The 25,424-nt window shown below is 46.0% G+C and overlaps 1 protein-coding gene across 3 annotated transcripts in view; it reads left to right on the plus strand.

The window, feature by feature from the left end:
• The window catches only part of NEK4 (NIMA related kinase 4), a 532,367-nt gene that overhangs the window by 97,687 nt on the left and 409,256 nt on the right, over positions 1 to 25,424 (plus strand). For all 3 annotated transcript variants that reach the window (XM_085624188.1, XM_085624190.1, XM_085624189.1), the window contains exons 2-3: positions 5,655 to 5,921; positions 17,768 to 17,965. In XM_085624188.1, the coding sequence (XP_085480314.1) occupies positions 5,655 to 5,921; positions 17,768 to 17,965 (465 nt within the window). The remainder of the gene's footprint in view (positions 1 to 5,654; positions 5,922 to 17,767; positions 17,966 to 25,424) is intronic.

Below are 25,424 nucleotides of genomic sequence, written 5' to 3' on the forward strand. Positions count from 1 at the left end.
TAATAAATAAATAATCAATCCTGGAGAATGAATCCTGTGGAGGAGAGTAAAAGGTATAATCCCTCCCATCGGGGTTCTGCAACCTCCATGTATCTACTAACTGAAATCGGGTACACAGGTTAGTGAAGGCCTTATGAGATTTATTACACCGGAAGGAACATCTGGAGTCTCTATCTAATATGGGATCAAATGGTAAATTGAAGTCCCCTGCAAGGATGTGTATGGCTGAGTCGGGGATAGTTTCTAATTGCTTGGTCAGATCGGACCAGAATGTCAGATCACATGTATTAGGAGCATATACATTCGTAACGTAGAATTCAGTATCGTCTTTAAACAACTTAGTTGTCACCCACCGTCCTTTGGTATCAGTAGTGGAGGAAAGCAAATCTACATTAGATTTTTTTGCAATCAATGTCAGGACCCCATTTTTCTTCCCTATCGCCCCTGAACCTGCGACCTCAACAAAAAATGTATTCCTAAGATTATGAAACTGCTGAGCATCAAGTTTAGATTCCTGTAGCAGGACAATATCGCCTTTTTGCCTACGTACATAATCCAGCACTTTCTGGCGTTTAACGGGCTGATTAAGACCTTTGACGTTAAGAGATAGTATTTTCAGATTATTCAAACCTGTTACTCCTATAGGAGTATTAATCGTAGACAATACCATAACCAATCAGTAGCTAACATGATGAAGTGTTAACAGCCTACCCTTGAGTAAACATGCGTAGACCCCCTTCATTCTCTCCAACGATCCCCCCACAAACACAGCATTAGTATTAGGCTTAAAGGGGTATTTAGCCTGAATCCGACTAAAGGAGACTGACACCGGTCGAAAAGTGACAGCTGAGGCAATGCGGCAACGCATTCTAACAGGGCCATGGCGGAACAATCGGCAAAGGCACTGGCAATAAAATGACGTGGGACCATGACATAAACAATAACCATGCAAAAGGAAATAAATACAAAAAACAGACATTTGCCCCCCTTACCCACTCTTCCCTCCACCCTCCCCCCCCTCCCCCCACCCCCTCACCTCCCCCCCCCCCCCCCCCCCACCAACCCTCCCTCTCCCTTCTCCCCACCCCGAGATGAACTAGTAGACATGGTGACACGGAAAAAATAGTATCCCTCCCATGGACTTAATCCTTATACATGTTAACAATTTAGGAGTTAACCAAACATGTAAAACAGTGCATAACTTATGCGTCCGTCAAGCAGTAGCATTTGTTTAAGTAACAACCAGCGAACATAAACATAGTACACTTGGACCCTCCCCAATGACGCATCCTACCTACCCCTTCCCGCAAATCCCTTTTTGAGAAGACATTAGGCTCACCTCCATAGCTACAAGTGGTTGAGGGTTCCTATCGTATACCAGCTAAAGTCTGGTGATTAGCATTCAAATTGTACACATTCTATCTAATAGCAGTGAAATAAATCTGGAGCGTCGTCCTTCTACCTGGGCATAACAGACCAATAACAGTACAGCAGTACCTCAATATATCAACAATACGTCAGGACCCATCATTATATGATCACCAACGTAACAGTGGCACAATAGTCTGCCGCGGAAATTAAGAAACCTATTTAGAGGAGGAAGCAGAGGCCATCGACGAGGTTTCCATACGTTGTTCTTCATCACCCTCCAGAATTCGCCCTAGTTTTACTGGGTCTGTGAAGACCTGTGGAGACCCTTTGATGAATACACGGAACTTTGCAGGGCCCACAAAGCCGAATTGGTGGCCCAGCGATTTCAACTTTGGACGTAGGGCAAGAAAGGCTTTCCTCGTATCAACAGTTTCCTTGCTATAGTCCTGTGATATGTATACTTTATTAGATTTCCAAAGTACATGGTTGTTTTTGCGCACAAATGACAGTATTTGATCCACGTGTTGGTAACGTAAGGGCTTACAAACAATAGGCCCTGGGCCTTTTTGACCTGGTGTGATCCTGCCTGGAACTCTATGAGCTCTATCAAACTCCAGTGGGTGACGAAAGTTAAGATTGGTTGCCTGCGAGAACCATGCCTCCAGGAATGGGACACAGGACTCGTACGCCTCTTCGGAACCCTCTGGAATTCCAAAGATCCTTAGGTTCCCTCTCCGATTTCTGTCCTCCAATTCCGACAGCTTCCTTGACATCTGTTCCGTGGAGATGTGCAGGCATTTAAGTGAGCTACATGTTGCGGCCTCCGAATCCTCCAGCCGACTGATTCTTGACTCTGACTCTGTGAGTCTGGCATTCGTGTCTCTGATGTCCTTACGGATAGCCACAATTTCTTCTTTTGTGGCTTTCGCAATCTCCCTAACCTCTTCCAATCTATTCAGTATCATGTCCATTGTGTCTGTCACATCCTTTTTACCTTTGACAGGGGAGATCGGGTTAGGAGGTTCAGCCTTAAGTCTTTTTAGATTCTTGGTGTCTTTGTCCCCCATCTTGTGCGCTGTCGTATAGACTGCTTGACTTGAATTCCGAGCTCAATAACTCTAAGAGGGCCCAATCAGATCTAAGCCCAGTCAGCTCGCAGCAAGAAGCTTCCTGCTCGGACCCACAGCCGTGCACCGACTAGAAATTCACCACTGTACTGATACTGCTGTCGGGACCCCTCCCACCACTGTTAACAGCGTGATTGGGAAATTAGGAAGTTGAGAGCGTAGAGTGCCCCACATGTGGCTTGCGTACTATGCAGGAAGAGCGATGTCGACAGGCTCAGATGCAGACTCAGGCTCGTATCACACCACGAACACCAAACCCAGCTTTCAGCTCCACCACGTTATATTGAAACATCTTCTTCGCAGTCAGCACTGATGCGCATTGTGTTACCTGCTTTACCAGCTCTCCATCGATTATACCGCTTGCCTCCCACAATGCTCATTTTACACTCCAGTTTCCTACATGCGCAGCATAAATGCACAAATGCAAGATTGAATATCAGATGAACAGTTGCTGTTTGTATTGACACTAGAGGAATCCGCTAATCACCGCTGTTGCTGCCGCCATTTTATGAATAGGTAACTCCATGCATCATTCCAGCTCCTTACACGTGGAACTACGCACCATCTGTAGCATCTGTAGCGCTTTGAATCCAAGAGACTTCACTCCCATTCACACTATTGGCAGTCTTATACTGATCTCCCACCTCACAACAGCAGCTCCGGACTCTGCTGAACTCACATGAGCCTTAGAAACCCACATAAGCCCCTATCGCCGCCATTTTGATGCCTCCGTGTACCTGCGGCTCTCGGTAGTGTTCCATACGGTGAGGGTGTTTGGATTGATATGCCAGCTTGCCAGTAAACATTCTACCCCTCCCGTAATCCAAGGATGCTGCTCTTACGCCGACCTCCTCTCACAAACCCGTCTGCTCACGCTCCGGTAATCACTCAGGGACCGCCGCCATTTTACCTCTCTGCGTTCCGCATGACTGGGGTGGCAAACTCCGTCTTACTCAGCCCCAAACGTGAAATACGATTCACTCACTCTTGTTGTCTGTCATCAGGGTCCCTTCCGTATTCCCAGGAGGTCGTAGTAGCACCAACGCAAGCCGCCGGGTTCGGCAGGGTCCTACGACTGCAGGCGCCGCTCGCAGTCACCGCTTGTGATCAGGCTCCAGTGCTCCCGATCAGAACTCGTCTTCAGGGTCACCTAGGTGTCTCAGAGTCAGCCCAGACGAAGGTACGATCTTCCGATCCACATATTTATGCTTTTCACCGGGCACAACAATGCTCGTGACTCCCAAAACGTTCCGTGTTCACTGTCCATGGGAGGAGCGCCTCGCTAAGCCGCCATCTTCTCCGGCGTCCAAACCACGCCCCCCTTATTTAAACATATTTTAATGCCTCATACCCCTAACTACTTCCTGGCTTTCAGAATGCAGCATGGTGTTTCAGAGGTACAAGCTTGAACATTTGAGATGGAAGGGGGGAAGAAGCTGAGTGTCTGACTATTTGTCTGCATTATAATTCCTATTATAAGATCTGTTTGGCTGTCTCTGCTTTACAGTTTTAAGACTGCGATGTGTCTGCTTGTTAGTTGTGTATTTGTCTGTCTACTTGGCAATCCCCAGTAGAGAGGTGTGTGTAGACCTGTGAGTTAGCATGGGTCTCTGTGGAGCTGGGTGAAGGTACAAGAACAAAGCTGTGTGAAGTGAGTGGAGGGGAGGTGCAGTGACCGATCAATGTTTATTATGCCCAGCACTAATTGCTTTATTAACCTTCCTGCTTCCTCAAATTTGCTTAAAAATGCCCCGTTTGTCCACTCTTTTTTCAAAATTTCCTTGGGGGCAGAACCCCCCCCAAACCCCCGTAGGTTGTTCGAGCTCGCTCGCTTGCTGCAGTGCAGTACGACAATGTTACGCTCACCACTTTCAAATGTCACCAGCCGCCCCTGAGGTTACTTAGTTAACTCAAACCCTTTCTCCCTGCTCATGACCATAAGGTTGCAGTACAAGCATTAGTGATCTCAAAGCTGGACTATGGTAGTACAACACTTTGCGGCCTGCCTAGAATGACAACTGCTCCTCTTAGGGCTTCCCTCAATTCCGCTTCAAGGCTCATAACTGGCTCAAAAACCACCACCACATCTCTCCTGACTTGCGGGAACCGAATTGGCTTCCATATGAAGCTCGGATACAGCTACAAATTGCATGCATGGCTCACAAAGCCATCCTCTTCAAGACCCCGCTGTACCTCGCGCAGAAACTGGAACTCTTGTGTGGTTCTAGAGCCTCCAGAAGCACCAGCACCCTTTTGCTTAAACCTCATAAATTCAAGAAAAAAAAGACCTATAACCGAGCCTTTTCAGGGGTGGCCCCGAGGATCTGGAACTCCCTTTCCCCCAAACCCTTCAACTGTCTCCTTCAAAAAAGAAGTCAAAGGGCTCGTGATAAAGACATTTCTGCCTTAGCATGCCAGTGTCATCTGACTCTGGGTTCATACTCGTTGTCTCTGGCCCAGCCACCTGGTCCATGAGTGGGTCGGGCATTTCTAGACTTTTGATTCTTGCTCGACTACTTGTTTGCTTTTCCCTCACGAGATTGTTGGACAATTTGACACTCTGATCTTGTCGTTTTGTTGTTTTCTTCTTTGTATGCTGATATACCCTGTGATGCTTGCTCTGTATTATTCCCTGGCGATGCAAAATCTGTGAAGCGTTCTGATACCCTCGGTGGTCATGTTCACGCTATGTAAAACTTTCAAAATAAATAAATGTGGCTGTTCAGCGTCTTTGTGATCATTCTGTGAAGTAGAACATTATAGAATCCACAGGTTGGTTTGCGTGAATTTAAGTGTTATAATAATAGCTTATTAATTCAAGTAGAGATATTGGTACGTTGTACAGATGTCATCCAAGGTTCTCAAAGTGAGGTATTAATTCTATCAGACTTTATCTAGCTTGTCGCTGTTTTATATTTAACAAGTTGTTACGTATTTTCCACAGAAGTGTTTTATGTTTGAGTTTGCATAAGTATCGAATGGCCCGATCTGTTTACTTTCTCAATTGTTCTCTCCAGAGCGTTGAATGTTGGCTTGATTGTAGTCTAGTAGATCAGTTTTTTATTTTTTCCTTTTTGTTATCCATTGGGAAGTTTGGGTGGGCATACAACTGGTCTTGCAGAGGTCGATAATGTGCATCTATTTTTATCTCTGCAGTTTGTCATCAAAAAGCTGAACCTGAGGAACGCCACGGCCCGGGAGCGAGAAGCCGCTGAGCAGGAGGCCCAGCTCCTATCTCGCCTGAAGCACCCCAACATAGTGGCTTATAGGGAGTCGTGGGAAGGGAAGGACGGCCTGCTCTACATCGTGATGGACTTTTGTGAAGGTGGTGATCTCTACCACAAGCTGAAGGAGCAGAGCGGCACGTTTCTGGAAGAGACGCAGGTTGTTGAGTGGTTTGTACAGATCACCATGGCGTTGCAGGTACCAGTATACAGTAACAAGTGTCCTAGGACTGGTGTCACAGTGCTTACTTATGCTTGTCACATGGATTGAAGCACACGAGATTGAGAGGACCTCAGACCTACTGTAGGAAGTGGTCTGCTGATTCAGAACTCAGAATTTGTATTTGGGCCTCGCTCAAAGACATTTTGCTGTTACAATTCTTGTGATTCAGAAGATCCTAGTTTGCTACTTTTCTGCCATGTACTAAACACTTTTTGAAATTAGGAAACTTCTTTCTGAATAGCAAAATAGGTTTTGTGACTCATTTCGAATTGCAGTTAGGAGGGGGTTGCGGATACAGTGAGATGTATCAATGGTCTGTAATAAATGGTTGGATACCATTGGAAAGTTACTGGCACTCAAAGGAAGTGGTAACTCATCTACAAGGGGGAAGTTTCCATCATTGCGGGAAGGACCATGCCTGCTCCCCTGATTTTGATATCAAACAAGAAACATTAAAAAAAAAGTAAAGCAGCACCTACTTCTTTGAGGAACACGGGCTGCTTGAAAAAACGTTTTGCGTTGGGGGGGCAAACACAGGGAAAGTTGTCTGCTGTCCCCTGCAGAGTACCATGAAGACATTGGTAGCCAGACGCAGGGAGTTGCAAATAGCAATTGGACTATTTCATATTTATTTGATTTTATTTATGTGTTCTTATAAAGCTCACTAAATCTAGGGTGGCAGAATGCCGTACATGAAACTAAGTGCAGTAAGGCCTCAACAAGAAATCAGTAAGACATAACATGGCTTTATAGCCGGAAAGGAAACTGGTGCAAGACAAACTCAAAACAGAGGAGGTGAAATAGGAGGCAAAGGCATAAACCAGGTTTAAAATTGGAGTGTGCAATGCGAAAAGTAGAATAGTGCGAGAGAAGAAAAGGAGGAGGGAGAGTAGGTAACGAAGACGTTTTTCTGTTTTTTTGGGCAATTATGTAGGTGGTTCTGCGACCTCTTGCAAATTATCCTTTTGTGACATGACCTTGTAGTACATAGGTCACATTGCAAAGTGACAGTTCTCAAAAAGTCAGCGCACACCCTACACTCATTGAGTCCTTTGTGATCATACACCAGGGCCTTCATTTCTGTTTTATTAAAGTGCAAGCAGCCAGTGCTAGTACAACTACCCGTCATATAAAGTAAACCACGTCTGTGTAGGACACTCCCTCACTGATACAATATTCCAATATATATTCTGTGCCGCTTCGGAGTGGAACATATGGCGGTCAGTCACAGTTATAGTGTTTTGGAGCACAACCCTCACCCCTCAGTTGGTGGCATGCTTCATCATTGGGCTGTGCTCCTTGTCGGGCCGGGGCTGCAGTGCCCGGTGGGCCCCTCGAGGGGGCTCTTTGCCAGAGATCTTTGTCAAAATCAACCTTTGACGCCGAAATTTCTGATTAGATGTGTATGTAGAATAGATTGGCCAAAGGTGAGAGAGAAAAATGTAAAATTACTTCAATTAACCCCCTAAATTGGCCGCGGCCCACTGGTGGAAGTCAATGCAGTAAATGAAGAAGCCCTGATATTCCGTGTTTCACTCTGCGGGTGATTGAAAGACAGGGGTCAAATGTCTGGCGGCTTTATTCTTTTAACATGGGTGTTTAGTTTTCTTACTCAGACTGTAAAGTGAGAGGAGTTTTTTAAGTAAATTGTGTGTCAATATAGCATGTTGTTTTTTTGCAATACACAACAATCTTTAAATTCTTGTGAAGGAACTGCATGCACCCAGCAGTTAGGAAAGCAAAAACGAAGCACTTTGCTTTTAAATTCTGAAGTGTGCTGTAAACCGAGATTTTAAAAGGATCAACGTAAATCAAGGCACTTACTTGGTGATGCACAAATGATAAATATTCACAGAAACCGATTCCTCACGCTATCATTTGTCAGCTATAGAGTTTTATCAGTAAAGCTGATGATCTGTGCAGATTTAGGGGTCGTTTCAGTGGACAATGTGCTGTCTTAAGTGACAATGCGCTACCACAGAATGCCTCAGTTAAATGAAAACATCGCCTGCCTCATGTTTATTAACCCTATTGGTGCTGCCAACAGCCGCACTCCCTCCCTACTGTGGGTGTTGGTCAGTGGCCGACACTGGGCAGGGTAGGAAAAGGCCCTCTGGTACTTTGAGGGCAAAAACGTGCAACGCGTTGCATTGCTTCCAATGGCAACGCATACACGTCCTGAGATTCCCTTGCGGGAGCGAGTGGGGCCATATGGTTGCAATCATCGCGCCCTGCTGCTCGCTCCTGCAAGGGAATCGCATAACCCCCCCCGAACCCCCCCACCCCTTTTCTCTCTCTCCTCTCTCTCCTCTCTCTCTCCTCTCTCTCCTCTCTCTCCTCTCTCTTCTCTCTATCCTCTCTCTCCTCTCTCTTCTCTCTCTCTCCTCTCTCTCTCTCCCCTCTCTTTCCCCTCTCTTTCCCCTCTCTCTCCTCTCTCTCCTCTCTCTCTCTCTCCTCTCTCCCTCCCACCCCCCAGTTCCCTTGTGTCTTTCTCCCTCCCTCCCCCCCCCCCCACATATCTCTCCGGCCTCTCTCTGAATCTCTCGAGCTCATTTCTGACTCTCTACAGCCTCTCACTCCAGCCCCGCTGTCTCTCTTGTATCCATTCCCTGTTCTCCAATGGGCCTATTCTATATCTGACCCCTCGGTCCCTCTCCCCATCCCTCCACGTTGCCCAGTCCCAGACTCACAATGGCCATCGAGAAGTCAGGAAATCCACTTATGGGGCTGCAGGGACTTCGAACTCCAGCAGAAGCGGGAAAGTTTGCAACCGTTGATTAAGGTTTTTGGTGCCTGCCAAGCAGGGGAGTCACTCCTTGACTCCAAGGGAGATTCTTCTGTCTTCCAAAGGTAGTGGAACGTCGAAGGGCCAGGATTCTTCTTTGTAGAGCGTCATCCAGGGTTATCTGATTTGCAATGGCAAAGTTTGCTATCTTATAGTGAAGATAGGGGAGGGACTAGCTCTATGACCACTCCTCTGGGAGGGTCAGGGTAGGGGGTGGTTACACCCACTTCCCTTTGTGCAGTTTCGTGCCAGAGCAGGGACAGGTAGCCCCTGAACCGGTTTGAGCTGGCATATGCACAGAGGAGCCTACTGCTCCCCCAGTGCAGGACTTCTAAGCACTCTAGGAGTGCACCCACCCAGCTCCAATACACTAAATCCTGTCTGGAAGGTGGTGACACCACCCTGTGACAGGATGCCTTTTGTTGGGCCTCCTCCACTGCGAGTTTCAGTCAGCAGCAGTAGGGCAGCCCAGTGTCTGTGCTGGTGGCATCCATTTTGTGATGCCAGGTCTCTTCAGGATTCGACCGTGTTTCCACAGTGGGTACATGTCTATCCCTCTAGAAGGGTGGGATCATACTCCCACACCAGTACCTGGTGTGGGGTATGATTACAAAGCGTTTGACACCAAACACGACATGTTTTGATGCAGCCATCCCAGAGTTAGCAATTCAATTCAATTCAAAGTGCTTTATTTGAGAATTACTCATAAAAGCAGACATACAAACATATAATAAAAAACAATTAAATCTGAGATGTCGAACGCCTACCGCGGGGGTATTTGCGAGCCGCCATTGTTGCCTCCCGCTTCACCAGCTCCGTCCCCCTAGATGACCCCCTCCCTCAATCCCGGGCACAGTGTTTTCCCAGTCCCGGACCTATTTCCCTTCCCCTCCTTCGATTTTAGTGTATGGTTGGGGTCCCCCCATTGGAGGAGCATATGTTGTCACTTTCGCTCTCGGGTTGCCTTGCGGCTGTGGTTTTATGTTGTTGTGTTGTATAAAACGAGACCGTATTGTGGGCTCAGAGTCATGTGGCCCACGTTGTTGATACCTCCTGCTTTAGCGTCTCTGTAACGCCAAGTGCCTTATTGTATATATGTCATTTATTGCTGTCACTTTAGCGGCCGGCTGGAGGGTTGTAGGCCCATACCTGTATCTATTTGAGATTGTAATAAACGGTTTCAAAAAAAAAAAATAATAATAATCTGAGATGTCATATTGAATAACGCACAGTTCTTAAAAAGATACAAATTATTTTCAAAGATAAGATAAAATTAAGCACAATAATACAATTCATTATTATAGGTAATGCAATTTTGTACAGTTTATATAATCTTTGTGCTAATGAGAGAGCCACTTAGACATACATTTCACAGGTGTAAAGTTCATTAATGTTGTTAGTACAATTAAGTATAATTTTATAAAATCTTTGTTCCAAAAAGAGTCATTTAAAATTGTTTTTTCCAGATGACACGGTAAATTACACTAAACAGAGAATAGACAATACTCTAGCAGTCTCTGTTCATCTAGGCAGAGAGTAATCACCGGACTAGCAATCTCTGCCTGATTGTCCATGCCCACCCCAAATACTTGGCGGTGGCAATTATAATCCAAGTTAAAGTTGTCGATCTTACTATGCGCAAAGCCACCATACTACTCTTGGTACCCAGATTCCTACACATAGGTGCCAACCATACACGCCTTGGAGTAGAGTATGGTTTGCAGGAGAACAAAAAGTGGCCAAGTGTTTCATTACCTTCCCCACAAGCTGGGCATATAGCAGGGCCTCCTTCCCTCCATTTAGATGTTAGGTAACGAAGAGGAAGAGAGCCCGCCCTTAATTGAAAAAGCAATTTCCTATCCAAAGGTTTGGATATATAATCCCAATACAGTTCATACATGGGGTACAATTTAACCTCGAGAAAACTAGCAGTCATGGCCCCACAATTGATACTGAGGAGACTTTTGTTAGCGACATTATCCCAGAAAATATTTTTTAGGGTCGCCTTATTCGGGAATGATGCCCCAACTGGGTCAGACCATAGTGCATTCAGGCCTAGTTCAAACAATACTAGTTTTAATAATTTGAACCATCTGATTTTGTTAAAGCAATCTGTTCTAATAACATCAGTGAACCCGGATGCATAATGAGTGAGCTCAGGTGTGGTCCATAACCTACGCCAGTATAGAATTGGTCGTAGTTTGGCCATTTCAGAGATTTCTTTTCTTCCAAGCTCGTATCTCAGAGGCAATAACGGACTACTCTGAGGAGTACCCGTTAGTTTCCTAAGAAATTTATTCTCAGAGGTTTGCAACTCCTGTAGGTTATCATGCCCCCATAACTCAGCCCCATATAATGCCGACCCAATTGCTTTTGCCTCGTATATAATCAGGGGTGGTTTGATCGGTTTAGTTAATGATTTCCTGTGCTCCTTTATAATGGTTCCAGCTAGTTGCTTGTGCCTCAAAGTGGCAATGTTTAGATGCTGGTTCCACCTATTATCATTAGAAATAAGGATTCCCATGTATGTGAAAGATGATACGACCTCAAGAGTGCGTCCACTCATGGTAATGTTAGGTTTAAAATTACGATACGGATTAAAAACCATGAGTTTTGTTTTAGACGCGTTCACCTCCAGACCGTGATCCCCGCAGAATTTATCAAAAATATCCAATGCTTTTTGCAATCCACTTGGAGTTTTAGATAAAATTAACGTGTCATCGGCAAACATTAAAATCGGAACTTTTACACCTGCAAGAGAAGGAGCATCAACTGCCTGTGATTGAATACAGGGGACTATGCCATTAATACACCCACTTCCCTTTGTGCAGTTTCGTGCCAGAGCAGGGACAGGTAGCCCCTGAACCGGTTTGAGCTGGCATATGCACAGAGGAGCCTACTGCTCCCCCAGTGCAGGACTTCTAAGCACTCTAGGAGTGCACCCACCCAGCTCCAATACACTAAATCCTGTCTGGAAGGTGGTGCCACCACCCTGTGACAGGATGCCTTTTGTTGGGCCTCCTCCACTGCGAGTTTCAGTCAGCAGCAGTAGGGCAGCCCAGTGTCTGTGCTGGTGGCATCCATTTTGTGATGCCAGGTCTCTTCAGGATTCGACCGTGTTTCCACAGTGGGTACATGTCTATCCCTCTAGAAGGGTGGGATCATACTCCCACACCAGTACCTGGTGTGGGGTATGATTACAAAGCGTTTGACACCAAACACGACATGTTTTGATGCAGCCATCCCAGAGTTAGCATTTACCGCGAGGTTATAATGCACTTAAGAGTATATGGTTTAACTGCATCCACAAACAGCCACAGAGAATAGACTCTGTCAGCTGCAGAGGGGCCTTGCTCAGGCAGAGGCACCCCCTCACATGGAAACCAAGCACCCTAACCTCAGGATTGATAGGGCCTGCCTTAGGGGTGACTGATAGGTTTATATGTGTGTGTAAGGTGAGATATAGGGAACCTATACCTCAGTGAGGAGTGCTAACACTACCTCACCCAGGCTGCAGTAGCAGGCCTGTGGTGTCAGATTTAGTCTGCTTCCCGGGGGTGGCATAATACATGCTTCAGCCCCTGGTATGCCTGTGAAGTACCTATGCCCTTGGCACCTAAGGTTCCATATACTAGGGGCTCATAAGATACTACAGTATCCAATCACTAGTGCATCTAATATGCACACCATGTCATTTAAGGGAGTAAGCAGATAGGCTGAGGTCCTGGATAGCAGGATCCCAGCCCGACTAGTCAAAAACCATCAAAACACCAGGCAACTATGTAGTCAGATTCCACCTTCCTACAGCTGTGTCTTCGAGAAATGCTGTATTCAGGATATGGGCTTTAAGCAACATCCATCTTTCTGATTGGCTCCTTTTACTGTCCTTTGTAAAGGGCTGCTTTTAATTGGTTAATATGGTCACTAGTGCCTCCTTTTTAGGTCGAACCTGAGCCAGCGCGCATGCGCTGCTCTGCGAGGCTTCTTGTAAGCACTCTGAACTACTCTGTGTGGGTCTAACTCCTCCCACACATAGGATTCGCTTTTGCGTGTGTCTTTCACTAATGAAAGCTCGCATATGGCTAAAGGCGGGTGCATGTCTCACCTTCTTTTTTTAATGTTCACTCCCACGGTGTTTTGCTCTCGGGAGCGAGCAGCAGCGCGCAGGGTGGCAGCTGCATTCCTCGTGGGTCAGGTTACACACAACGCACCGTGCTTTTGATTGTTTTTTACAATTTACTATGGACTGGCACTTATGTGGGTGCTTGCGTGGCCGCTTTATATTTACAAAAGCGCTCACCTCGAGGTCACGCTTTAACTTTAAATATTGTTTTTGTTTTTATTCTCTGGCCACTTTATATTTACACAAAAGCGCTCGCAGCACGCCGCAACGCCCGCTTTACCTTTAAACATTGGGGGTTTTTTTGTTCGCCACACCGTGCTTCAGCCATCCTCTAACTAGAGCCATCTGGTGTCTACCTACATCGCAAACGTGTAATCTTCTAAGAAACAAGCATGTTCCTGAACCTTTTGACCCCCTAGAACACCCTCATACTCCCCTCCTCCCCTCCCTTGAGCCCCTGTGCCCGTACCACGTGCACTGAGTCCGGACTTCGGAGGGAACTCATCCGTGGCACATCTCGCCTCCAAACCGGCTGCTGAATTATCACCTCACATCTGAGTGCCAATCTCTAAATATCTGGGGGGCGTGTATCTTGGCAGCAATCACAGCTGTGTGGCAAACGGAGCACAGGCCCCGGGGGCACTGATTGCAGGAAGGGCCTTGGCATTAAAAAAACAAACTAATGCATCTAACGAAGTCTAACCCGAATATTGAACCAGACTTGGGGTGAGGGGATCCCGCAGACGAACGAAAATGTCACATCCTGAAAATGGCGAACACTGGGCATTTCCGGCCACTGAATTCCCTCAGATTATTTTAGAGACGATGTATTTGTGGCGTTCATCGGCTAGAAACTGTCAAACATACCCAGTCACACCACACATAGTGCACCGCAGGCAAAAACACTGAAGGCAGTCGATCCTATCGCCACCACCTGAGAAACCCTAGTCACTGTTCGCCAAGGCAGTCTGCGCCCTTCGTAGCACACTTAAGTAAAGTGTTAGGGAAGCGTCTCTTCCCTCCAATGCGCTCATTGTTTCCAAGAACTATACACTTACCCATCTCCAGCCCGTTAGGAGGTCTCCCCCTCAGCAGCACTGACAAAGGCACCCAGGAACCCTTCTGTGTACAGTGAACTCCACAGGTTACGAAATTGCTGTTCTTTCTAGGATTCCCATAGCATGCCTTCTGGGGTGCGAGAGTGACCCCAGAGCTGTGCTCGTCTAGCCAGGTACAGAGTGCAGGCTTAACCCACAGCCCAGTACAGAATGCAGGCTACTGCTCATCATACAGCCGACTACAGAGTGCACGATGCATGCACACAGTCCAGTGCAAACTGCAGAATACACATACAGCCCAGGACCTCATGTACGATGCACAGAAAACCTGCTACAAAATGCTTGACGCATGCACAGCCCAGGGCTTCCACCAATCGCCCGTCCCACCCACCACCTGACAAGAATCGGGTTGTTACTGGGTGCAGACACAGAAACCTCACAGGTAAAAACTGCAGAAAACTGACTTTCCGAGTGGCTGCAGCGGGGTATTTGGAGATTTTCTTATTTCTTCCTTCAGAGATCAGTCCTTGCCTTTTCTGATTCCCCTTTTAAGTAAAAGCAATTTTTTGCGTTTCGTTCTGCAGCTCGTCTCAAAAACTCCGGGTCTAACACCTGTACCGGGCACCTATGCGCTGCTTCAGGGGATCGGGGTTCCGACCATACCATGCGTGCATGTCTCATCATTGGCCCCTCTCATTTGTGCGTTTGGCCTTACCTCGTATGCAGATGATACCCAAACTGTGGTATCTCTGCTTCCAGGTCATGAGGTAGGAAGGGATAAACACTTTCAAAACTGTATGGAATCTGTTGGCAGATGGATGTCCAATAATTGCCTGAAACTGAACTCGGGCAATACTGAAGTCATTCTCTTTGGAAATGACACCAACTTCTGGACCCCAAATTGGTGGCCAGACTCATTGGGCACGCTCCCTAAGCCCACTAAAAATGTTGAAAACCTGGGAGTAATAGTGGATGAGAGACTTGCCTTTGGTGAACGAGTAAATGCAGTGGCATCAAAAACAGCCCATGTTCTTAGTTAAGAAAATATTACCGTTCCTACCAGCTGGCAATCGACATACAGTGATCACGGCTCTGGTCATGTCGAGGCTGGACTACTGCAATAGCCTCTATTTAAACATTCAAAAAAGATTAAGGAATAAACTTCAGCTGGTACAAAATGCAGCTGCTTGGTTACTCACGGGTATGTTCAGGATTTCCCCAATATCCAAAGAAATAAAAAAATGGCTTTGGCTCCCGGTAAGGAATCGAGTGCGTTTCGAATCCCTCTGCATGGTTTCTAAGGCTCTGCAAGGTATGGGACCTGATCATTTAAAACGCCATTTTCAATGGTATACCCCGAAAAGAACTCTTTGCTCTCTGAGAGCTAAGTTGGTCACTGTGCCACCCATAAGGAAAGTATTGTGGGGTGGTAGAAGTTTTGTTTTGGCGCGGCAAAAGCCTGCAATGACCTTCCTTTTCACCTGAGAAATGCCAATGATCTTGTGGCATTTAAGAAGGGGCTAAAAACCTGGCTTTTTAATAAAAAAATACTTTTCTTCTGCTTTTTCCTAAAGGACAAGTGACTAGCGCCAGGACGCCTCCGGGTAACCACTGCGCTCTAGAAATATCTGTAACCTAACATAACGTGCGATGCTTTCTGTTACCCTGTACTGTGGGGTGTAACCATGTCCCGTGGGCAGTGACGATTGAATGATGGTGCTTCGAGGCCAATAACAATGCAATAGGTCTCGCATTACTGAAAGTTTGAGCTATTGGCGCTGCATTATTATTTGCAGTGCCGATCAGTAATGCGAGACCTATTACATTGCAAATGCTTGTATTATTTACATCGTCCACTTCTTACAACTGCCTGCCCCTTTAAATACTGGCTTCAGTGCTCCGCCCACTTTCCATGCAGCCCCTTTAATTTACAGCCAAGTAATCCAACCAGAGCTGCGTGGAGCGGGAATGATTCTCGCCTACATCAACTTTTACAACATTCTTTTCTTTCGTCAGTTTTAACCCCTAACGCCCAGGGAAGGGTTCAGACATCTTGAGTGTGGACAGAAAAGTGCACTCTGGGTTTGTTAGATGCCACACATAGACGGATTTCGTCACAGCATGGGAGAGATCCTGGTAGCCCACTGGCTAGTGAGTGCATCAACGTTCTGGGCATAAATATAGCACCCCTGGCACGCTGAACCTCAAATCATGATTACAATGGAGAAAGGACTGGAGCTGGACTAACCTGCTGAACCCTGGACCTGGCAAGAGAAGCTGCATCGACTGTTGGACTGCACCTGCCGCACCTTGGACTAGCAAAGAGAGGACTGTGCTTGTGGCGCCTGGTTCATGGAAAAGTCACTCCAGAGCCACAGACCAAAGAAGTGACTCCAAGGGTCAGTCAGCTGACGCCCTGGGACCAGCACCAGGGCCATTAAAGCTTAAGTAGCCTGTTCTGGCAAGTTGGTGGCCAAATTCTTCAAATCTCTGACTGCCACTGGGCAACCCAAGAGGCTGATCCTCAACATCCTAAAGTTTCACCCGAGTCTGCTGGACCAGGGAGTGTTGTCTGAGTCCAGGTTGGTTGTAAAAGAGGTACACCAGTCTTCACCAAAGGATGCCTAGTGACCCGTTGTGTAAGAGATCGGTAGCCCAGCTGCAGCTTGTCTTCTACTGGCTCAATGAGGAGTTTGAGGGACACCAAGCCCTGTGGCCAAAGTCACCCGACCTTACACGGGGCTGAGGAATAATTGCAAGGTCACCCTATACCGCTCAGCACCCAAAACCTCTTTCAGGATCCTTTATCCCCAGCAACAGGACCACTCTATTGAAGTCTATGGTGGTCTTGATGTAAAGTGTGGGACTGGACTTGAGACTGCTTTGGTGACCAGGTAACTGTCCAAACTCCAACGGTGTCGGATTAGGGACTAAACACTGCAGGAAGAAGACAACAAACCCTCTCAGCCTACACCCCAGGATCAGAACAGCATCCCTTCCTGTATCAGAACAACACCAACTACCCTACAATTCAGGAAGAAGCAACTGAAAACCCACCTCTTCAAGGAACGCTAACCCCATGGACTGATTTCTCACCTCTTCCTCCTCAGTCTATCCTCGACCCCTTCCAACCTGGGCTCCACTGTGACATGCCTCCTGTATAGTGCTGCACTGCTAGCTAACTAGGTTTACGCATTTAAGATACCAAAACACATATGAAAAAGACACTATTAAGTTTGAGGTGAGTTAGGCTGCGGAAGGAGAGAAGTGGATAAGCAGGCAGTCACCCTTAACCTTTCCATCCTTTACATCTTTGAAGAAACGGTTAAGGACTCGTGAGAAAGTAATCGGTAGTAGGCGAAGAGCTCCATGGTGGACGCCCCTGATGCGGTTAATCAGGGCATCAGTGTGAGGAGGCCCTGGTCTAGCGAGCATCAGGCAGTGGGAGAGAGACTCGGGGTTGAAGAATGTCCAGAATCTGTCCTTGAAATAACACTGCCTAACAGCAATCTCAAGAGAATCAAAAGCGGCCACAGTAGAGCCCTACAATGTGCCTTGATGCCACCACTTGGAATGACGACAACTGATGTGATTGCAGTGTAAAGGATGCTCATGGAGGGGATTCCCAGTCTGTGGATTGTACTGGTAGCACGCCCATCCGTGTTTGGGGGTAGGGTTGGATTTTGGGCAGCTTCGGTGGTTCATGTGTCTGCAGTGTCATACATGAATTAGATGAAGTTAATAACCTCCTCTTTTTGGGCTTTTAAGAGGCATGTGTAATATTTTGTATTCTTATTTTGCAGACCAGAAAACTTCAAACCTACTTTTTGTAATGCTGGTATTTTTTGTCTTTCAGTATTTACATAAAGAGAACATCATGCACAGAGATCTGAAGACACAAAACATCTTCCTCACTCGATCGGCCATCATCAAAGTCGGCGATCTAGGCATAGCCAGAGTCCTGGAGAACCAACAAGATATGGCCAGTACGCTCATTGGCACGCCTTACTATATGAGCCCAGAGCTGTTCTCCAACCAGCCGTACAACTACAAGGTAAGGCCCCAATTCCATGCTGGTCTTAGGTTTACGCCTAACTCTGCCTGGCTTATCCGATCTATATGTTCTTTAATGGCCCGTTGTGAACCAACGCAAGCTTCCAAATGTTCTTCATTTCGGAGAAAAAGACGGTTCAAGATTAAAGAACAGCATTAATATATGAACTGGGGGAGTAAACTCATGCCGGAGAGTCATTGGCAATGGAAAGTAACTTTTTCATCGCTGAGCACTCCCTGAAATGTAGCTCTGCATTACAAATAATCAATTATGCTGAGCACCTTAGGGAAGGCAGCCCAATTTGCCCAAATCGGATGTTACTACTGTTCTTTTCGCTGTAATTGTGAGTTTTAATAGCTCTACTTTCACTGCTATGCAAGTCTTTTTTTCCCCATTTTATTGGCATTCAGTCTCAGATACATCATACATTATTGTACCACAAATTAAGTTACAATGAACTTCAATGTTCCAGTCATTGTCCAGTCCAGTTAAGCGATGTATAGCCATGTGAGAGTACCTTCGCACATTACATAAACAGAAGAAAAAACAAATTGAAATATTGTGGTGTATTTCAACTTTGGTGCCAATAATTTGTAAAACTGCTATAAACATAAACAGTAACCCCCCCCCGTATTCCCGTCCTTTCCCTTGGAGCAACATGATTCTCACTGGCATGCACACCCTCAATGTAGATTGCGCCATCCAGAAAACATCACAACAGACAATACAGCCAACGTGTTTCGTCAAAGCTGGACATCATCAGAGCTCAATATTTAATGCCGATTGTAGGTTCCGTGCTTCCAACGCGTATCCTTGTCCAGCCAGTTCGATAATTCCCGAAACTGTGGCTGGAATTATGGAACCGGACGGACAAGGATATGCATTGGAAGTGAACACGCAGGATTACAGACAGGCACCTTAATATGGGCACAGATGGACTAAACCTAAACTGGCAGCACGGAACCTACAATCAGCATTAAATATTGAGCCCTGATGATCTCCTGTTTGGATGAAACTCTTTGGCTGGATTGCCTGTTGTAATGTTTTCTGGATGAAATAATTGAACTTTTGAAATAAACAATGAATTGTAAATTCATGCAGACTCCCTATGGACTTTCTTTGAATTGGACAACCATATACCTATTATCAAGCATCTAGCTTGTGAAGATTGTTCATAAATGTGCTCCTTTTTGCTTAGGTTGCAGCTCAAATTATACCTAGATATTGACTGCCAGACTACACCAAGAAATTATGCTGATTACATCATCCCAGTCGCATTGAAAGATGCATGCCTCGGAGTATGCATTTCAAAGGATTATAGGGCTGATGTACAAACCATTTCTCTGGTTGCAAACGGACCAATTAGCAAAATCTGGCCATTTGCAACTGGAAAGTTGCTTTTTCGAATGTATAAAATGCGATTTGGTAACTTATGTTATATTTTTATGGAGCGCAAGGCTTCCCCAGCCAAGGGGCTTCCCAGCGCTAAGCTTAGACAGAAAATAGGTGACAGGGGCGAAGAACGCCGCAACCAATTATTTAGAGAACAGATGCGTTTTTATGGCTTCGCGGGAAGCAGCGTGATTTTGAATGCTTCTGGTGTTTACCAGAAGGGAGTTCCGGAGTTTGGGAGCTAAAGCTCTGAAAGAGCGTCCTCCCGCTCTGGCTCTCTTGACCCGCGGGATGGCCGCCAGATGCTGGTTGAAAGAGCGCAGCAGACGAGTGGGCGTATAAGGTATGAGGCGGTCTGCTAGGATTTCAGAGGATTGAGTATTAAGGATACGGTGGGCAATGCACAATGCTTTAAAAAGAACACGCTTCTCCACTGGGAGCCAATGAAGTCTATTAATGAACTCCGAAGTGTGACCGGTCCAGGGAGCCCAAACAGTAGTCGGACGACGCATTCTGTATTGGAGGCGCTGTGTCTCTGCTCTATTAACCCCTAAGTACAGAGCACCAGTGTAATCCAGGCTAGGTAGTATGGTGGCCTGGATGATAACCTGTTGAGTATTAGCCTCAAAGAAGCCCAACAAGGGTTTGAGACCACAGAGTAGCCCAAAACAAGCTCCTGCCACTGCCTTGATTTGGGGCTGGAAGGAGAGTGCCGTGTCCATCCAGACACCCAGTTTTTTTTTGTTCTGTGACCATCAAAAGGGCTGATTTCGTCCTATGGTGCGAACGGAAACCGTTCTGAGAGGGATCCAGCAAGTTATTAGTGTCAATATAGCTGGAGATAGATGGGAAGAAAATGTGCTCGCTTGGACTCATCCATTGTGGGTTTCTTGACGAGTGGAATCACTTAAGCATGTTTCCAGGCAGTTGGGACCAAAGCAGAGGCTACAGACAAATTTATGAGATCACAGAACACAGGCGATAGTAACGGTAGACAAAATCTTACATTGGTCGGGTTTGAGGGCATCAGCTGAGATCCGGATTTAAGTTTATTACAGATAAGCCCCATGGCTTCCTGGGAGAGCACAGGAAAGATGGAAAGTGATAAGCCAGTAACGGCCAAGGAGTTAGGCCGACCTATAGGAGGCACCGTATGAGGAAAATTTGTAGATCTCGTCCACCTTTTTAATAAAAAAGGCAGCCAGAATCTCACATTGCTCTTTGGAAGAGAGAGGGGATGACATAGGTTGGACAGAGGTTTTAAGATCCTTAAGTAAGGAGAATATACATTTAGTGGGATTGCTTCTGTTTTTAATTTTTCTCTGCAAAAAAGTCCACTCTCACCTTCAAAATAGACTTGTGGTATTGTTTAACCCCTTCGCTGCTAGGCCTTCCACCCCTCCCCCACCCCGTGCTAAGCCTTTTTTGGGCTATTTGGGGTAGTGCACGCTTGGGCCCCTGTAACTTTTTGACCACATAAGGTTTCCACGCCAAATTTGCGTCCTTTACTTCCAACATCATGGGGATTGTAAAGGTACCCAGGGTTTGTGGATTCCCCTGGAGGGGTCCCAGAAATTAGCCAAACTACAGCAAATCTTTTTTGGGGGAAAAATGGGACAAACGGGCTTCAAATGAAAGCGTCTGGGTTTTTCTCTGCAAATGGTATCAAAAAAGGGTTTGTGGGGCTGAAATCACCATTTCCCCAGATTTTAGGGAATTATAGACTTTTGTCAGAAAACCAAAAGTTTTTACACAGTTTTGGCATTTTTCTGGGACATAGCCTATTTTTGCTATTTTTTGTGCTTTCAACCTCCTTCCAGTTAATGGTAGAAATGGGTGTGAAAGCAATAATGGATCCTGGAAAGCTATACATTTTAGAAAAGTAGATACAATTCTGAATTCAGCAAGGGGTCATTTGTGTAGATCCATCAAGGTTTCTTTATAGAAACTAACAGGTAAATATAGGAAAAATTGAAAATTTGTTGAAAAAAACAGCCTTTTGTGTCAACGTTTTTACCTGTAACTTCTTCTAATTATGACAGCTGTTTGAAAGCAATATACCGTTACATCTGCTGGACCTTCCTGGTTGTGGGGATATATAGGACTTGTAGGTTCACCAAGAACCCGACGAACCCAGAGTCAAAAACTGAGCAGCAATTTGCAATGGTTTTTTATTATGTTCTGCGTATATAGCAATTATTGTGGGAAAATGTATACATGGAAATATCGGTATGAGAGACACCTATGTATTTCTGAAATGGGAACAAATTATAGAGTTTAGAAACAGTACATATTTGCACATTTTCGAAATTGGGAATACTCATACTAGCATGAGAATTATCGGTCATTTTTCAAAATGACTTCTTTTTTACACAAAGTCTTTCATTTGGAGGGCAGAAATGCATCAAAAATCAATAGGTAATAACAGTTGATGTACACATCTGAATTACCCTAAGTCTCTCAATAAAAATGGTACCTCACTTGTGTGGGTAGGCATAGTGCCCACGACAGGAAATGGCTCAAAACCCAACGTGAACACACCACATTTTCACAATGAAAATTTACCCTTTTTTTGCGAAGTGTCTAGCTCTAGTTTTTGAACACTAGGTCTGCCGGCACCTAGGGAAATGTAGCAAACCTATACATTTTTGAAAACTAGACACCCAGGGGAATCCAGGATGGGGTGACTTGACTGCCTCCCACCAGGTTCTGTTACCCAGAATCCCAAAAAAAACCACATTTTCCCACATTTCTGTGGTGAAAAGTTCCGGAATCCGAGTGGATCCACAAATTTCCACCCACCCTGCGTTCCCCAAAGTCTTACGAGAAAAATGGTACCTCACTTGTGCGGGTCGGCCTAGTGCCCGCGACAGGAAACGGTGCAAATAGCAACATGGTAACACCTCAATTTCGTAGTGAAAAATGACCCTTTTTTGGCAAAGTGCCTAGCTGTAGTTTGTGAACCCTATCTCTGCCGGCACCTAGGGAAACCTTCCAAATTCATACATTTCTGAAAACTAGACACCCGGGGGCTTCCTGAGAGGTATGGCTTGCGTGGATCCCGCAATGTTTCCACAGGGGCCAAAAACACAGTTGACCCCTCTTGCAAAACCAGATCGTTTTGACATAATTAGCTGTTTGTTTCTACAGCGTGAGAATTTCGGCACAATATTGCAAGGAAAATGTGACAGACATTTTGAGGTTTGAAGGACATTGTGGATAAAATAACTTTTTGAAATTCACAAGAGAGACATCACCATGAACTCCCATGGGTTTACGACAATATCTACAGTTGGTGGGTTATTCTTAAATGGAACGTACACCTTGGCAGAGAAACTAAAAAGACAATGATTCCTGCACAGCCATCTATTCCTCAAACACACACACCTACTGGTTGGATTTGGCACGAGGGCGAGTGATGGTTCAGTATATTAAATTTTATTAACAAAAGATTTCACAAAAATGAAATGCACTGTTAATAATTGAAAGGACGAGAAACTGAACCATTGACTCACAGCTCGTGAGCTGTAAAGCCACGACAAGGCACCCACCTCTTTACAGGTCATTCATACACCTTTCATATGTGTGATACATACAAAACCATTCACACCGCCAGCCGCGGGCCCATCACATTACAACACTCACACCAGCAGACAGCGCCATTCAAGGGCCCATCACTTTCACACGCCCACATTCCTGACACAGTAACCACACAAGCTGATGGATTGCGTGGAGTGGCACTCAGCTAGCAGTGTGTGTAGTGACCAGCAGCAAGTCACTACTCACACACTGCCAGCCGGGCGCCAGTCCACGCACACCGCTAGCCGAGCGCCAGTCCACGCACACCGCCAGCCAATCGCCAGTCCAGGCACACCGCCAGCCAATCGCCAAACCATGCACACCGCCAGCCAATCGCCAATCCACGCACACGGCCAGCCAAGCGCCAGTCCACTCACACTGCCAGCCAAGCGCCAGTCCACTCACACCACCAGCCAAGTGCAAGTCCAGGCACACCACCAGCCAAGCGCAAGTCCAGGCACACCACCAGCCAAGCACCAGTCCATGCACACCGACAGCCAAGCACCAGTCCACGCACACCGCCAGCCAAGCGCCAGTCCACGCACACCGCCAGCCAAGCACCAGTCCACGCACACCACCAGCCAAGCGCCAGCCTACACACACCGCCATCACATTTAGGATTTTTTTAGACAAAAATAAAAACACAAACAAATTGAAAATCGATACAAATCTACAAACACAAAATCTGAAACTAAATACATTGCACTAATGCCAACCTTAAAACAGATCAATTTTTTTAAAGAATACAGACCAGGCAGTTCACTTTACCACTCATGGATGCTCCCAAAAATTATTTTGCGTGTGGTACGCTCTAAAACAAGCAGGGACACACAGCCCAGGGTTAGAAGGAAACTCGGGGCAGTGCATACGAGTCTCCTTCCGCATACCTCTTTACCAACAGACTCTACATGTCCTAGTGGGAAAGTGTTTTGAGGATGTGGGAGGAATGAAATCCGGAAAGTGGCGATCTTTCAATCGAGCCACATCCTCCACCACTCCAACTCTAGGAACACTTGCCTGTTCCACAACAACAAGGCTGCCTATCACAGATTGCTGAAACTGAACAAAAGTCAACTTTAATGCAGGAGAACACTCCTTGAACACAACAAAAGCATTGAAAGTTGCTAAATTAAAGAGATGGGTGGCCAACTTCTAAGCCTTACGAATAGCAGTGTAAGGTTCCAACCTCTGATCTACTCTATCAACACCACCCATGTGCTTATTGTAGTCTAACATGCACACAGGTTTGCGCACTTCAGAAATCTGACCCCAAACAGCTACAGGTGAAGTACTCTCATCATGGATGGTAGTCAGCATGTACATATCCCTCCTGTCCACAAATTTCACTGCTAGTAGTTCATCACTATGCAAGGAACTGCACAGTCCCCTCTGAAGTTTTCTGCAAACAAGCTCTTTTGGATAACCTTTACGGTTAGAGCGGATTGTGCCACAAGCAAAAGTGTCCACTTTGAACAATTCCTTAAACAATTGCACAGCAGTGTAAAAGTTATCAAGGTACAAATGGCGGCCTCTGTTAAACAGTCCTCTAGCAAGATCCCACACAATTTTCTCAGAAACTCCAAAAGTGGACGGACAACCAGGGGGTCAATAGTGGAATCCCTACCAGTGTACACACGGAAATTAAAAACATATCCTGTCCTACTCTCAGACAACATATACAGCTTAATTCCATAGCGTGCCCTCTTGCTAGGTATGTACTGCCTAAAAACCAAACGGCCCTTGAACAAGACCAAAGACTCCTCAGTAGATATTTCTTTCCCTGGAGTATAGATCTCTGAAAATCGATCTACAAAGTGATCAAGAACAGGCCGAATTTTAAAAAGACGGTCACAGTCAGGGTGATCTCGTGGCAACGCCAAAGAATTATCAACAAAATGCAGCATCCGTAGCAAAAGCAAATACCGATCACGAGTCATAACTGCAGGAAATATGGCCGTTGCCATCAAGGGACTGGTAGACCAATATGAAGCCATGAACGGCTTCCTTATCAAACCCATCAATAAAGTCAAACCCAAAAATGTCTTCATCTCTTCCAAATTTGTGGGAGTCCACCGGGTAGCTCTAGAGTGGGGCCTAAGTTTGTCACTGTTGTCCCTCAAAAACTGTTCAGCATACAAATTAGTCTACTCAACAATCTCACCCAAAAATACATCATCCATAAACAACTGAAAAAACTGTATAGGCAAAAAATTTTCACAATCCACTCTACACCCTGCATCATCACTAAAGGCAGGCAACACCGGCTGCACCATGTTTGGATCAACCCAGAGTCCAGCACTTCCTGTAGGAAGCCTAGCAGCCTCAGGCTGCAATCCAGATGCCTCTTGCACCATCGGCACAGCAGTATCCTCCTCTAAAACAGGCACTTCATCCGCACTGAGAGTAGTGCACTGAGAGTAGTGCACTGAGAGTACCTTCATCATCCGATGATTCAATGTGGAGAGAAAACTCACTGCCTGAATCTTCC

The sequence above is a fragment of the Triturus cristatus genome, chromosome 9 (genome assembly GCF_964204655.1).
Source record: "Triturus cristatus chromosome 9, aTriCri1.1, whole genome shotgun sequence".
Classification (NCBI taxonomy): Eukaryota; Metazoa; Chordata; class Amphibia; order Caudata; family Salamandridae; genus Triturus; species Triturus cristatus.